Raw genomic sequence first — 16,722 nt, 5'->3', positions numbered from 1 at the left:
AGGGTCACCAATCCCATCCCTGACATCTCCACCTCCATCACCTAACCACTTCCCAAAGGCCCCACTTCCCAACGCCTTCACACTGAGGATTTGCTGTCAACATCGGAATTTGGGAGACACACAAACACTCCATTTGGAGCAGCCTTTTATTTATATTCTCTCTCCACAGAGGCAAAGCTTGAACACTCCTGAGACTGGTCATTACCACCACAGACTGCCCAAATTTCCACCTTCTCCATAACCATTTCTCTCCCCATACCCAAATTTCACATAGGCAAAAATTCCTTCGCATCCCATTATGCCCTTTTTAGGATTTTACGAAGGAGGGTCTGCATCAGAGGATTCTGCCCTTTCCCTCCTCTGCTCTTCGGATCTTACCATCCTCAGCTCAACAGTCAGGGCCTCGCTCTCCTCCAGTCTGTTTAATGATACCTTACCATCCATTGGTGCCGGGTCCAGGCAATGATTGGACTTCATTGTGATGGTCCTATCCTCAAACTAGACTTAATCTCTCAAGGAATGCAGGACTGACATCATGTCTTGACTGCTGTACTACCATGGAAAGCAGCAAGCACACAACAATGCTTACCTACACAGTGGGCATGGGCAGCTCACTGGCCACACCTTTGTTTCCTGCAGGGGGGCCACTGACACATTTGAGTTCGACAGCATCTTCTTGGGGGACATTGCCTCTTTGTGTGTAGGCCACTTGGCCAGGGAGGATCGATTCATCCCAAAAAGAGAGCTGGCCTGGCATGTCAAGACTATCACCATCACCGAGATGGAATACAGCAATGTGTATGTATGGTTTCCCCCTCTCACCTACCTATCCTGTCTTCCAACCTTTCCCACTTCTGATCTTGGGTTTACAGTGGGCTTTCTAGCTTTCATACCAGTTGTGGTTCATCATTTTTATCCGTAGGATTTCAATGAAAGTCAGAGATGCTTTTGTTCATCTTTTAAACCACAAACACACTTATTGTTTGATTCCAATAACATATCCAGTATATAATCACAAAAATTCAAGTAAAACAGAAAAGTAGGTAAAAGGAGGTAAATTTTCCTTAAGTGCCTACCCACAAGAGATGATCACCAGGGGGGAAAAATTGTCCTTCTCTCTGGCATTTTTCTAGTACCTCCCCTGCACAATGTTCACAGAAGGGTAATTGCATTATACCAGATTCCTTTTTGTTCATCATCCTGTGCTGCTGCCTTTGTTCCTATGGACTTCCCCACTCCCATTTCCATAAGGCTTTGACTCCACTAAGTCCTTGCCACATCTTGGTGATCTTCTAAAATTCTGTCTATTAGAAAACATTTCCTTGTATCTACACCAGGAAATATTTTTTAACCATTCAAAATAATGAATTAAATATGTACCAGATGACTTGGAGCAATTCCCAGGAAGTATTGTTGAGTGAGAAAAGCAAAATGCAGGGAAACATGTCATATATGATGCCGCTGAAAAAAGGGAACACTGACGTCCCCATATGTCTGTGTGTGTGTGGGGGGGGGGGGTCCAGGAAGGCCTGAGTGGGATGGAAAGAAATCTGGCAGCCCACACCCTTAACTGCAACATGGGTTATCTGAGGTAAAGGTGGGGTGCTGAAGTGGAGAGGAGAGAAAAGGAGAAGATAGAGCCAAACAGAAAGGAAGAAACATAGTGCACATTTAGGAACAGTGTGTATAGATGATCATGTGACTTGTGCACATACATAGAATTATGTATATTGGTGGGTATATGCATTTAAAAGACATTTTAAAGAATTTTAATGGGGGGGCTGGGAAGGTGGCTCAGTGGTAGAGCCCTTGCCTTGCAAGCATGAGGCCCTGGGTTCGATTCCTCAGCACCACGTAAGCAAAAAGAAAAAAGCCAGAAGTGGTGCTGTGGCTCAAGTGGCAGAGCGCTAGCCTTGAGCTGAAGAGCTGAGGGACAGCGCCCAGGCCCAGAGTTCAGGCTCCACAACCAGACCCCCCCCCCAAAAAAAGAACTTTAAAACAAAGAATGCACGTATATCCTTATTGTATGTAATAGCAACCTAACAAGTGATAAACTGACAGGAGGAAGATCTCAAAACAGAATCAAGATTTCTTGTGAAATGTCTTAAATGGCTTCATCTTCAGGGCTGCCAGACGGCCCTGATTTGAGTCACTTTAAACAGTGAGTTATTTTCTTCAAATTTGTTTCCTCTCCCCTAAAATAGAAGGATCTGACCCAGGATTTATATGAAAGTTAATGTGACACAAGAATATCCCGACCTTTGGTAAATATACAGACATTTTAAGGTTTTTTTGGTGTTAAAATTTTTCATGTAGGGACTCAGTGGCCCAGCATATGTTTAGCCTACCTGAGGCCCTGTGTTCAGTCCTCAGCGTGCGTGCACACACACACACACACACACACACACACACACACACACACACACACACAGAGCATTTGCATTATCATCTAAGATTACAGTTGGTTCTCCCCACTTGGGTATAACCTTCCATTGCTAAAGTCATTGGCCAGTGCAAGACCACTTATTTCCAAAGCTAGTAAAGTATTAGCAATCTGGGCCTATGGGCAAGGCTCAAGTGGTAGAGGGTGTGGTTCAAGTGGTGGTGGGGGGCAGTGACTCAAGCAGTAGGGGGCGTGGCTTAAGTGGTAGTGCACTTGCCTAGCAAGCTCCAAACCAAGTTCAAACACAAATACTACAAAACTAACTAACTAAATAAATAAATAAAATACTAGCAATTTTGGGTGGAAAGAAGCCACAGCCATTGTTCATTTCAAACTCAGAAGGCAAGACACAGAGACCAGTTAAGAGAACCTTGATTTTGGGACCAGGGAAGGAAAGAAAGCATGCTACTGGGTGTTGTTCCTAATAGGTTGATTCTAGGTATATTTTAAAGCTAGGATCAACAGATTTTGCTTATGGATTGGACATGGAGTACACATGATTAAAAAAGAAATAAAGGAACCATAGAGAAACTGGAAGGCTGAGATGTCTCTCCATGGTGAATCTTAAACCAAGTTTATATTCACATTTGAACCTAGACAGCTCCAACCTCAAGCTCTTGGGGAAAATGGTGGGAGGAGCTCTTGCAACTCAGGTCTATGATAGAGGGAATAACGTGTGCTGGTTCTTACCCCCTCTCTCACTCCTCTGCCAGCTACTTCTTTAACTGTGACTGCCTCATCCCCCTCAAAAGGAAGAGGAAGTACTTCAAGGTATTTGAAGTTACCAAGACTACTGAAAGCTTTGCAAGCAGGATCCAGAGCCTGGTGCCTGTCAAGTATGAAATTATCGTGACAACAGGCTATGAACTAGGGGCTGGCACTGATGCCAATGTCTTTGTGACCATCTTTGGGTCCAATGGGGACACAGGCAAAAGGGAGCTGAAGCAGAAAATGCGCAACCTCTTTGAGAGAGGCAGCACAGATCGCTTCTTCCTGGAGACGCTGGAGCTGGGTGAGCTGCGAAAAGTGCGGCTAGAGCATGACAGCAGTGGCTACTACTCGGGCTGGCTAGTGGATAAAGTGGAGGTCACCAACACTAGCACTGGGGTGGCCACCATCTTCACCTGTGGCAGGTGGCTGGACAAGTCTCGGGGGGATGGGCTCACCTGGAGGGACCTCTTCCCTTCTGTCTGAGAGGATGGTCTTGGCCACATCCTTCCTGCTTCCATTTAGGTGCTCAGCTGTCCTCTCTGGAGACCTCAGAATTAGGGACTGGGGCAGGCAGGCCCCAACAACCTCATGGCCCTTCAGGGACTGCTATTTGTGAGTGGCTCTCCATGGGGTCCTTCTTCCTCCTCTCCTAGTCTCTTGAACCTATGGGAATCGTAATTAGCATGTGTCATAATCTGTGGCGGCGTATGAAAAATACTTTTTCACATTTCTTCTTTTTGTAACAGTGGTAGCCAGGCTGGGATTTGCTGCAGGGTGTGGATGGAAATTGGGGCCTCACCCAGGGGAGAAAAGTGGGGAAGGAGAGGCCATCAAGATGGTGTATTTTAAGCAAAAAGCTAATTAACACTTTTTCCCAGAAAAAGCTGGGCTAATTAAATTATTACCAACCATACCCCACAAAGAACTCATCTTAGCATCTGCTTGCTAAGAAATATATGCTTCCCCCCCGCCCACAATTTCAATAAATCAAGTGACAAGTGAAGAAAACTATCGGGGGGGGGGGGTGATTAGAAGCCTGTGGAAAGCAGATCATTCTTTCCTTCACTTTATAGAGGACTCAAGGGCAAGGTTCTCCTGTGTTGGGATAGATTCAAGGTCATGTGGAGGCCCCTAGAGCAGCCTGGTTACACCCGGTGTAAAGCTAGGAGTGCTACTCAGCCACAGTTACCTGTCGCTCTCTATGGGCAATGGTTGGGCTGAGAGCAGAGAGGAGAATCAATGACAATATGAAAACAGTCTCTGTGCTTTCAGAGGACATAACATTGATGTAGAGATTGCAGGAGAATCACATACTTGTGTATGCATGCAGATACACATATATGCACATATACACAGGCACACACAACATTCATATACGCACGTACCAGTACATGCAACCCACACATATGACTCTCCCTAGTCAACAGTCAACTGTGCTCTACCAGGCTCTCCAGAACTCAGCCCCTGACCTCTGCTTTCCTGAAGAGAAGGGACTGCAGTAGAAGAGCTGGACTAGGAAGTCTTCCTGCAAGGGGCCGCCTCTTCTCCCTTCCTTTCCCTGCAGAATCATCTGTGTCCTTCACTGGTCTATTCTTAATGAGGCTCCATGACTTCAGAGAGACTTATCAGGGAAAGATTAAGTGCACAAACCCCAGGGTTATTTATCGGCCTGCTTGCATCCCAACTCTGCCTCAGCATCCTGACACCTGGGGCAGGTAATTTCATCTCTCTGGGCCTTAGCTTCCTCACCTGTAATGCTGTGAATGCTAATAAAGCCTACCTCATGGGTTGTTATATGACTAAATGCGTTCATGTTAATGTAATTTCATGCGTGGACTGCTTACACTAAACACTGAGTAAATCTATCAAGTCCAACACAACAGTCTCACAGGACGTGGGAACTGGAAGAAAAGAACTTGATTTCTGTGGATGGGCTCCATCCCCTTCGTCTGATGAAAATTCAGACATTCCTTGCATTTCTTTAGGTAACAGAAAGTCCAATTAACATTGGAAATCACAATACCTAATTCCAGTCTGTAATTAAATGTCTAGCCCCAATAGAAAGGTTACAAATATCCCCTTAGCCCCCAGTTCACTTTAGTTTGATGGAGGCTAGATTATTGATGAGTAGATGTGCCCATGTGGGGGGGGGAGGGGAGGTGCCAAAGGGGAGGTAAGACAGGAAAGAAGGAGGGAAGGAAGGAGAGAGGGAGGTAAAGAGAGTCAGAGAGAGATGCTTGTCCTTACTCTGTCCCTCTGTGCAATTAGCCTCCCTCATCCAGGGAGGAACAGAGGTAAAGGAAGGAGATAGCTTCCTAACAGGGGATGCTATTGTGGTTGTCTTTTGTTTTGGATTTGATGGGCATTTGGAGTTTCTGACATTGTCTGAGTTCACCCCTCCATACATATCTTTTTTAAATTTTTGGTGCTGTTAGTAGAGCTTGAACTCAGGGCCTGGGCACCGTCCCTTATCTTCTTTCACTCAAGGTTGGTGCTCTACCGCTTGAACCCTTCACTTTTGGCTTTTGGGTGGTTAACTGGAGATAAGAGTATCAGGAACTTTCCTGCCCAGGTTGGCTTTGAACCATGATCCTCAGATCTCTCAGCCTCTTGAGTAGCTAGGATTACAGATGTGAGCCCCCAGCACCCAACCCTCCATTCTACTTCGTTAAGACCCTAGAATATCCACAAAAGAGCCCTGGCACTCAACTCAGACACCCTAGTCACTCAGTCTTCTCATCCTTCTGCCTTTGGCTGTCAGCCAATGTCTCATCACTGTGATGTCTTCAGAGAGGACAGGCCACTGTGTCCTCAATTGAAAGGGACACAAAAGGCCTCTCCAAATGGCCTTGCTGAAGTCCCAAGCTCTACTCTCTGGTTAAAGGACGGCAAGAGGAAAGGCTCTCAGCCCCTGCAGTTCTCTCTGGATATCCTGTCATCTTTCCTCTGTCCCTGCTCAGCCCTTCCCCCCATCACCACCTGGAGGAGGATGCTCAGCTCAGAGTCCAAACCAGTTTCCTGCCACATCCTTCTGGCAAGCATTGCCTGGTGGTCTCACTGAGGAATGTGGCATCTGTCGTTTTGTGGATTCAGCCAAAACTGGTGCAGAAAGAGCCTCATATTCTCCTCCTGTTACTGATGGGTTCAATAAATGCTGTTTGTGAGACAGGGCAGGCCTGATTCCACAATGAACCTCGGGACTGTGACCTCAGTCAGATTTCTTGGCATCTCTGATCTGCTGTGCCCGCTCTGCTTTCCTCACTGGGCTTGTCAAGATCTGATTAAATTATGGCTGTGAATGCTCCACTTAAAAAAAAAAAAAACTATTAACAAGCCAGGCACTGGTGGCTCACGCCTGTAATCCTAGCTACTCAGGAGGCTGAGATCTAAGGATCATAGTTTGAAGCCAGCCCAGGCAGAAAAGTCTCCATGAGATTCTTATCTCCAATTAACCACTCAAAGGCTGGAAGTGGAGCTGTGGCTCAAGTGGTAGAGCATTAGCCTTGGGCACAAAGAGGCTCATGGACAGCACCTACGCCCTGAGTTCAAACCTCATAACCAACAAAGCAAATGAAACTTTTAATACCACTAGTTCATTCAGATTCACTTTATTACTCGCAGGACCCTTCCCACCATCCCCTTCTTGCTGGATTTCCCCAAGTTCCTGCGCCCTCTACCACTCCTATCTTAGAAAAGTCTTGGAGCACAGCTCCAAGCCCAGCATGCCACCCTCCAGCAGTGCCACATGCACTCTCCCCTCTGCTGGGCCTCTGATAGGACGCTCTACCTGACATCTCAGGCACGCCTTTACCCCTCCGTGTCACTGGGCCCTGTGCTTCATATTCTTTATGTCTCAGCTCAAGGTCTTTCTTCACTGACTAGAAAAGTTTGCATTTTCTCTCTCCTGTGATGGAGCTAGGAGGCCTCACCTTGTTCTTGATTCTGTAAAAAAAATATGTTGAGATTGCATCCTTTTATAATGGGAGCATGCATGAATCTTTAAGAAGAGCTAGATCTGATTCATATTTGTGACTCAAACATTTATCACAAAGCTCAGCGCATCGCGTGTGTCCCAAACATATGTATACTGAAAGAATGAATAGAGAGATTGAAGGAAGTATGACTGGGTAGGTGGGTGAGTGGATGGATGGAAGGAGGGATGGATAGATGTATGATAGATAGATGTAATAGATAGATGGATGATGGTAGATGGATGAATAGGTGGATGGTGGGTGGATGGATAGATGGATGGATATGTAGATAGGTGAGCGGATGATTGATTAGTGGTTAGTGGTTCTAACCGGGATGGTAGTAATAAAAATAGTTGAAAGTGGTCTGCTTCTGTGTGTATCTTGAGGCCTACTTTCAGGATTTGCTGAGGGGTTGGATGAGAAATATAAAATACAGAGAAGAGTTGATATTAACAAATAGTTTTACCTATGTACCTAGAAGACTGGAATTGCCATTTCTTGAGCTAGAGAAGACAGTTGGAGAAGTGCAGGTCTGGAGTTTTCTGGTTGCTCTGTTTTATAGGTGGGGAGAAGGTAGGAGCTTATGGAGAATTGGTTCTCCAATATTTGGACAGTGATATAGGCGAGCAGTTGAGTAGACACCGCATGTTCAATACAGAGACGGAATGTCTTTGATGACATACTCTGAGGAGGAGACCTTCTCCAAGTTTCCCACTTCTTCTGAGTATTTCTTAACACACTTGGAACAGTGCCAAGGACCAAGAACTGTGTCTTAAGGACCAAGCCCTAGTAGGACACTGGTATGACATTACCTGTGCATCCCTTTCTCATGAAAATGGATCCTAATACGACAAGGACTGTTACAAAGATGAGTGAGGGAGTTTGTGTGGCCAACATAATATGGTATGGTACCTGGCTCCAAGGAAGGGCTGGGGAAATGTGAACCATCATCATCTTCAGCCTACCTTCCATCTATTAGATTAGTGATTACAAGCTCTTCCAGTTCTTTTCTTGCTCTGCTCTGCTATGGCGCCTGCTAACAAACATACACATCTCAAACTGAGTCTCTCCTGTAGGAGAGATGCTGCCATTTTTGAGAGCCACCCCAGCACTGTGGAGGAAGAGACTGCCAGGAAGTTACCAGGACAACTTCAACCTGGAAAATAATAGGTTGAAACAGTATTCCCAACTGTCCCTAGAGCTCACTCCAAACCTTGACCTTATCTCTCAGATGATTCTAGTCCTCCCAAAGTGCTGTGATATTACCTGTGTAGTCTATTCTGAGCAGAAGCCTTCCCAGTTCAGGAGCTGACTCTTCCCAGTAACTAGTGACACTAAATGCATCCCTCTTCCCATCTTTTCTGTGTAAATATCTTAGTACTTACTTGAAAAGGCTCTAATCACAATGCTAAGTGTTTGTGCTGTGAGCCTAGGCGAAGGAACATTCTAGCTCAGCTTGGACTGCTGAGTTTTGATCACAGACAAGGTTATTAGTACACATGTAGGAGAAGCTGTAAGCTTTCCTCCTGCTCTTCCAGGTCACAGATCCGAGTCAGCCCCTGGGGCACTGAAGGTTTTGACCTCATATTCGTTGCTCTCTTCAGAATTTCCCTAATGTCGGCTCCCAAAGACATGTTCCCATCCATTGATGGAAACCAAATACTGCGGGAAATTGCCTCTGTGCCTGCTGTGGGCATCACTGAGGCTCTAGCCCAACCCTGTCAGTGTCTTCCACTCCACAAAGGGTCTTGTAAGGAATGCCTGTGCAGGATTCAGAGAAGCTCCCCACATTGGGGAAGCAAGTGTGAGGAGAGTGTACATTAGTCTTGGAGGCAGAATGAGGACTTGAATGTCAACAACCAGTGTATAGCATCTCACACCATCCCTGAGTCCACTGGTCCCTGCACAGTTTCTCATTAAACTCTTTGCAGAGGAGACCCACTCTCTTCAGCATCATGAGTGGTTGCCCAGCAGGGAGAGGGAAAAGGCTCTGAAGGTCTAACTGCTCACTGGACTCTATCTGGTGGCTGGTTTGTAGCTTCTTGTCTCTTAAAGTGTTTACCACACGCTGGTTCCTTGGACCCTAAGGGCCGTTAACTTTCTTCTCTCTGCCGATTGGTTTCATCTCATTTCGTCTTCTTTCATCTTGCAATACTTTGTTGATATCTCTTGACTCCTAGGCCCAATGGATTTAAGCATTTCTGAATTCTTTTGTGATCTTCCGAGTGAAGTTCCCAGAACAAATATTTTAATCTTCTAATTTAAATGGCGCCATCTCCAACTTTTCTGCATTTGGCTTTAGATGAATAATAAATAAATGCAGCTTAAGCATCTCCCTAACCCAAAAGTTTTAAATCAAAACAGCTTCAAAACCTGAAAGTTTTTGAGCTAGGTATGAGGCCACAAGTGGAAAATTCTTTACCTGAGATATGTGATCTATTCCAGTCAGAAGGCAGGCATGCTAGAGATACTGCATAACATTACCTGCAGATGCTCTGTGCAAGATGTAGATGAAACAGAAAAGAAATTTGCATTGAGACTTTGGGTCTAAAGCTGACTGATCCCCCCTCCATGTGTCATATGGATGTGCATGCAAATATTCTCTAAAATCTGGGGGGGGCGGGGAAATGTCAAAATCATTACTAAACCCCAATACACATGTGTGTATTTCAAATATATAATTGCACTGTATATATTATTATAAATACTTAAAGTTAGGGCCATAAATTCATAAACATATGAATAAAATACTCCTTCAACATTTCCCTCTCCTTTCCTCCTTCCCCTCCCTTCTCTTCCCAGGTTACCCACACCAGGCTAGTTGACTCCTATTATACTTTTGAGAGCTGCAGATGGAACACTGTGCGGGAGAGGCAGAAATGGAGGTGGGAAAGATAAGAGGGTCCAGAGAGTAGTCAGAGGTCTCATCTCCACAGTTCTTTGAAGATGATCTAACTTCCTTTGAGCTAGGTACCACCCTAAGTTTTATTGCTTGAGGCTATACACTGCTTTTCCCACCCTCAAACTAGGCTATGGGAAGGAAAGGAAGAACTGCTTACCAGATCTGCTCATTACAGGGGAGTAAAAGGTTAATCTGTTTTGTTCTGTTCTCACCCCACTGTTGCCTCCATCCATATCCCCTATCTTAAGGAGGAACTGAGGGCCACCCATGAAAAGACCACAGGAAGTAGCCTTCCTTGCTCAAAGCCTTACCCCATCTGTCCCTGATCTGCCCTTGCTTTTCAATAAACTCCCTTGCCCAGACAGGGAACTAAAGTCAGGCAAGCAAAGGCTCAGGGTACAAAGTTTAAGGAGGTGCCAAACCTCCTTGGACAAGCACAAGACTGGTCTCTAAAAGGGAGAGTCATTTCAAATGTTACACCTAGGGCACCTTGCTGGTCTTACTACAGTCCAGGCCACAGCAGAAAGATGTTCTTACACTTGTAGCCCCAGAGAGCTCTGCACCTCAACAGTCCTAAATCGTCACAGCAAGACCTAACAGCTAGCCATGGTGAGTATACACAAACCTCTTGTTTGGGAAGCCCAGCAGCCTAAGGGCCCCTATTGCCAACATGGCCCTGGAGTGATTGTTGGGACTGCTCTATAGTGGGTAAAGTGTGCTGGCATGCCACTTCTCCTCTGACCAAGCCCCTCCTTAGGGCTCAGAGTGAAGGAAACCAAGGAAGAAATGGGTCTCTTTTCCCTATCACTGCTTTACTTTTCCTGCAGTCCCTGGAAGAGAACCATTCCTTCCCAGGTCCCCTGGGTGTTAATAACGTACACGGTTGGAATTTTCTTCCTTATAAGGGCAGCTGATTGGATGACAAGCTCTGTCTTACCTCACCTGATTTAGAGACAAGTCTGCACTGAAGGCTCTTTGGAGAGAAGCGCAATTGTCTTGCTTTCTAGTAACTGCTAACAAAAGTATTCCAAATAAATATCCCGAGGGATCTCCTTTAAAGAAAAAAATCAGACTTGTTCGCAATTAGTGCAAGCTATTTTCACACAAACTATTGAACGAAGTCTAAGAGATGCCATTGCTCTTATGTAGATTAAACAAAAGCCTTCCGATCTGATTTTCTCAGGTCTTTGGCTAAACAGCTCTTTTCATCCATAATGTTGATAAAAGTAAACTCAGCTCAGCCAGTTCCACACATTCTGCATTCTGGTTATATAGAAGAGGCACTTTACTTCCTGAAATCCTCAAAGATGCCCATTCTGACAAGATATCCCATGACCCTATACCTTGGCAGACTGAGGCACACCCTCAAATGCCCCAAGCAAGGACAAGATTAGGGGGCTTTGGGGAACAGATGGAAGAGCTCAGCTTTGGGCATAGGGAGGTGACAGAGCCTGTAGAGAAGAAAATTTCAGAGAGAAGAGCCTGGAAAAGGAATAACTCCTTAGAAGAGAAAGGAGTATTTGGGAGGGGGTATTGACAGGGTGGAGGTAGTGATTTTGACTTGGTGCATCATAGGAAAATCAAGAAGGGACACTGTGCTGTCAACATTCACACAGTGGTCAGCTAGCGATAGGTAAGGGCTAAGCAGCCTGGTTCAGGGACCATAAGAAACAAATAGAAAAGAACATCAGTGAAAAGCCACAATCTCTGGTTCATCTAACTAAATCAACAGAAATTTAACAATGTAAAGTATGAACTTTTAGTTTGATTTTTATTGAAAAAGGTCTTACGTAGAAATTATATCTATTTTAAGGCCACTTTTTCTATAAACTTAAATTGTTTTTTTTTAAAAAAAAGATTCATTGGTAGGGTCTTATTTTCAGCTTATGAAAGAAAGCTGTTTTTTAGTCACTGAGGCCACATTTCTCTAAGAACAGACTCTGGACCATACAGAGTACATGCCAACTGCTGAAGTCAAATTCCTTCTCTGAAGACATTAATTAGTGAATAGATTTAACTGTTTGAAAACAAACAAAAAATACAAAATTCCTTCTCTGCTATGGTAAAAACGAGCAACCTTCCAGTTCAAACACAAAAGAGGTAAGTTACATTCAAAAGTGGATCAAAAATGGCAAACGACAACTTGAAAACATGTAACTAAAGTTTAGAATACAGGCCAATTAGATGATTGAGCCATGCCTCTAGAACAGACTCTTTGAGAAACAAAGATACAAGAGAGAAATTGCATTAGTCAGTGTCCCTTTACCATGACAAAATACCAGAGATAATCAACATGTAAGGAAGATGGGTTTATTTTGGCTTACAGTATTAGAGATTTCAGTCTGTAGTTGCTTGGCCTGTTGCTTTTGGGTGGGGGGGATGAGGGGGAGCAATGTGGTAGAGGAAATTGTGCACCTTGTGTCTGGGAAGCAAAGAGAAAAAATACCAGGTTCACAATAGGCCCTTCAAAGACCTAACTTCCTCCTCCAAGGTTCCACATCTTAAAAGTTCCACTAACCCCCAAATAGTAACAAGCTGGCATCTAAGCTTTTAACACGAGATTCAGAGGAACATTCCAGATCCAAACTACCATAGAAATAGATGAGACAAGAAAAAGGAAGATGAGAGAGGAAAAGGAGGGAAAGGAGGAGAAAGAGGGGAGAGAAGGGGGAGAAGAAATCGAGGATGATCAAACGAAGGAGAAGGGAAATCTGTGAAGAAGGAAGAGGAGTAGGCAAGTTGATGGGAATAAGACAGTGGTATCTTGAAGAAAGACAAAGGTCTCTCAGAGGCTTCCTTCAGGCATGCCGTAGGTAGGCATACAAATAAACACCCTGCACACATAAGGTGTAGTTAGCAATGCAGTTCATTTTTATTAGTTATAAATAAAGTACAAAAAATCCACCAAAAGTGAATCTAAGCATTTACACAATTCCTAATGTCTCCGCCTTTTCATTGATGCACTATTGCTTTAATATTCATAATAAATATTCTTCTAGCTTTCTGCTATAAAATAGTCTATGTAGCAAAATGTTGCACAGCACAACAGAACAGAACAGCAGGAGGATTACAAAAAAGGACAATCAACACTGAGGCTAATCCTTTCACTTACCAGGGGCAACCAAATTTCCCCCCACAAGAGCCTGGTATGGCCCACTCCATAGCTAAGAAAAGAGCCATATCTGTGGCCAAGGGTGGGGCTATAGGAGGGGATGTGGTGGGAGGAAGCTCACGGGTAGAGCACAGGCCAGCCAGGGCATGGAGCTCCACCACACTCTGACCCCACAGAGTAACATAAGGCAGGCCCATCCAGGAACCCTGCTGGAAGCAGTGTCTTCCAGGCCTACTAACATGGTGGGCATGGTCTCGCCAGCATGATCCAGGGAAACAAGGCTCCAGGGTGGAGGTGGAAGGAGAAGCTGGAAAACAGCAAACACAAAGCTCCAGGCAGGGCCCCATCACCAGGCTAGAGCAGCGATGGGGCTGAGAGGCCATAACTGGTCTAGACTGACCAGGCAGTATAGCAACTCTAGGTCTCCATTTCCTCTCCCCACACCAGCACCATGCAACCCCCGGGGGCCTCCAGTGGAGGGTGGAGCTCCCCACCAGGCAAAGGCAGTGATGTCAAGAGTCAAGAGGCAGGGGTGAGCTGGAAAGGAAAGGAAGGAGGAGAGAGGAGGGAAGGAGGCAGTGCCAGGGTCTTAGCCCATGTAATGGTTCCTTCTAGGAGTTTCCTCTCTTCTTTTGGTTCAGAAGCACCTGGACTCACCACTCAGGTTTTGATTCCACTGCTTTTCCAAGGCCTCTCCTCCATCACTCCATGGGACAGTGAGTCTGAATGTCCCTACTCTGTCCTCCACAGCAGCCACTCCTGCTCACAGCAGCAGAAAGGGAAGGAAGGAAGGCTGGGGAAGGAAGACGTGATCTAAACTGTGTCCCAAGCTGTTGTCAGTGTGTGATGCTCCAACCACCACAGAAGTGATAGGATGGAGTACCAATCCCAAACATTATCATCTAGGCTATCTCCATACCTACTAAGGCTTAGATTTCATCTCAATCTCTGAATGGGCACCTGAAACTTGATGGCCATGTCTCACAGACAGGACTATATTCATCTAACTTATCTTTTGGTAACTTGCCTGAAACTGCATTTAAAAGTACAATGACCCTTGAGGACATCTCACTCTGAGTAAATCTGCTGGATAAATCTTCAAGCTATTCTAGTTATCTGTTTATCTTTCCTCTCCTTCCCGGCTCTCCTTTCTTGTTTCTTCTATCCTGAGAGGGGAAGACAGGTTCAGCACAGTGGTCTCCTAGGATCCTTGTTATATTCTATATACATCAGAGGAACCCCAGAGATACCCTCTCTCACTTCCCTTCTCTTGACTCATGGTGACCAAGGTCTTGTTCATGGTCACAGGGAGTCTACAATAGAGCTGGTCTAAAAACTCAAGCCTCCTGACCCCTATTTGGAGTTTATCCTAACAAATCAGGATTTTTGGCTTCCAGATGCTCTTTCTGGCTGTGCTTAAAGGACTCGACTTCTGGAACCTTAGGTGGAGACAGTGACCTCTAAGTGCCTTTGAGACCTTTCTCAGGGGATGGAGGCCTAGTGGACTGAGGTCACTGGAAGAGGAAGAGAATAATGGGGCAGGGCAGGGTTGGAATGGGGGGGGGGTGCCAAGGGTAGCAAGTGAAAGGATTACCCCAGTCTGCTGACAAGTGCAAATTATATTTATATATGTGCTAAATACAGTCACTATATTGGAGTTTTTCACTAGATCACAGCATACAGAATCAAAGGTTTGCATTTCGTATGGAATGTATCCAAAGAGGCCAGCACCACAGTAGGACAGCTTGCAATCACACACCCTGATAGTTTGGACGAAATAAAGTTCGCGGAATTGTATTTTAAATTATGTTTTTTTTTGTATTTGTAGTTGTCATCGTACCAATGCATGCAAAGCATTCCACTCCCAGAAACAACGCCAAAATGAGGTAATAGGAGTAATAAAAAAAATTAGTATCCTTTCTAAATAAATAAATTATAATTAAAAATGCAAAACAACTATAAAAATAATTAAATAAGAACCCACGATATCTACAAGTTAGTCATAAATTATGATTGTTAAATATAAGGCATTTAAACTCACAAAACCCTGTAAACTAGCAACGTGCCATGTTTTTTGTTTTTTTTGTGTTTTTTTTTCATTTTTGTTTTTCTATCAGCTGAAATCGCTCTAGCATTTGCTCTACGCGCGCGCAGGAGATGAAACACAAAAGGGCCTGACAGACGTTGCTACAGCCCCACAAGGGGTGTGTTTGTCCCGCCAGAAGGCGGAGGGCTAGGGGAGAATTTCTTCAGGAAAAAAAAAATAGTCTGGTGCTTTTTCTTCACCATTGAAAAAACTGTGCTTGTTCATTAGGCGTAAAGAGTTAAGAATGCTTGCACGGAGGCTGGGGACTTTCGCAGAGAGGAGCTTGAGGCCTGCCACAGGTGGGGGGCGGGGAGTGGCAGGGGAGCCAGCGGGCCTGGCCAGGAGGAGGAGCTCCAGGCCCCCTGGGACCCTCTGCCTGTGTCCAACAGGGCTTGTGGCATTGGGTTGATTGATTGGTGTCCTCGGTGGACCCGCTGCGGCCATGGCTGCGGTTAGGAGGCCCGACTTGTACCTGGGGCCACTCTCGCCCCAGAAGGCACTCATGCGTCCCAGTCAGGAAAGGGTCTGAGTCCCTTGAGTTGAGCAGGAGGACTACAGGTGTCTCCCTCCTGGTGGTGGTAGATGTGAGATGCTGAGGCCTGACTGCCTCTTCTCCACTGTTCCCAGGCTCCCTGACAACAAGGAAACAAGAGCCGAGAGGGTTCTGAGTGCCCACCCCCTCCCTACCCTACCTGCGGGGCTCCAAGACCCCAGAGAGACAGGAAAGGATGGGGGTTTCAGGATCCACCCCCTCCCCAGCTCAATCCCTCTTCTCAGCTGGGGCACTCAGAGAACATGCAGGGGATGCAAAGGACAGAAGGACCACGTCCCACTGTCACACTCAGCATGTGTGCTCTCAGCCTCTGAATCAGATGCTTGTGCCTGTAGAAGTCCTCTGTCACAGCCCAGTCGGCACACAGCTCTATGACTTGAAAGGTGTGTTGATGTTGGGGAGGGTCACAGAATGTGTGGTGGGAGAAATTCAGCAAGCATCTCATCATCCAACCTTGTTATGTAAGAGCTGAAGAAACCGAGGCCCCAAGAGGAACGAGGAGAAGGCAAGAGCTATAGCTCTCTCTCAGTTTATCAGTGAAGAGCTAGGACTAGAACCCAGAAGAGCAGCTCCAGTTCCATCCTGGCTCCCCACTAACTCCCTTCCTCTGCTTGTTTATCAGGCAAACAATAGAAGAGGAATCTAAGAGTGGAGGGGCCTGCCTAGACCACCTTACAAACTCCAAGTCAAAGCCATCTTCTAATGAAATCTTGGTTTTGACCCAGATATTGAGTGGAGGCAGGGAGAGTTCCCAATTTTCTGTGACTCTTGGTAAGAAGCTTTCCTTACATCAGGTGTTCTTTTCCCACTGAGGAAATGTCCATTCTCTGCCCTGGAGACACTATTCACATACTGCAGTCACTGAATCGGATTGTGCAATGTACAGCATGGGGCAAACACCAAATCTCAGACTATTTACCATTTTGGCACAATATATGCATCTC

General features: G+C 45.5%; 1 protein-coding gene across 3 annotated transcripts in view; it reads left to right on the top strand.

Moving 5' to 3' along the window:
- The window catches only part of Loxhd1 (lipoxygenase homology PLAT domains 1), a 136,992-nt gene extending 132,965 nt beyond the window's left edge, over positions 1–4,027 (top strand). For 2 of the 3 annotated variants that reach the window (XM_042675215.1, XM_042675214.1), the window contains 2 exons: positions 640–798; positions 3,157–3,637. In XM_042675215.1, coding sequence (XP_042531149.1) covers positions 640–798; positions 3,157–3,637 — 640 coding nt within the window. Of the gene's footprint in view, positions 1–639; positions 799–3,156 lie in introns of all 3 variants that reach the window. The other variant, XM_042675216.1, reaches the window with a different exon arrangement.
- The last annotated feature ends 12,695 nt before the right edge of the window (positions 4,028–16,722 follow it).

The sequence above is a fragment of the Dipodomys spectabilis genome, unplaced genomic scaffold (assembly GCF_019054845.1).
Source record: "Dipodomys spectabilis isolate Male_0828 unplaced genomic scaffold, ASM1905484v1 ptg000024l, whole genome shotgun sequence".
In the NCBI taxonomy this organism is placed as follows: domain Eukaryota; kingdom Metazoa; phylum Chordata; class Mammalia; order Rodentia; family Heteromyidae; genus Dipodomys; species Dipodomys spectabilis.
This window is presented reverse-complemented; position numbering and strand designations above follow the sequence as displayed.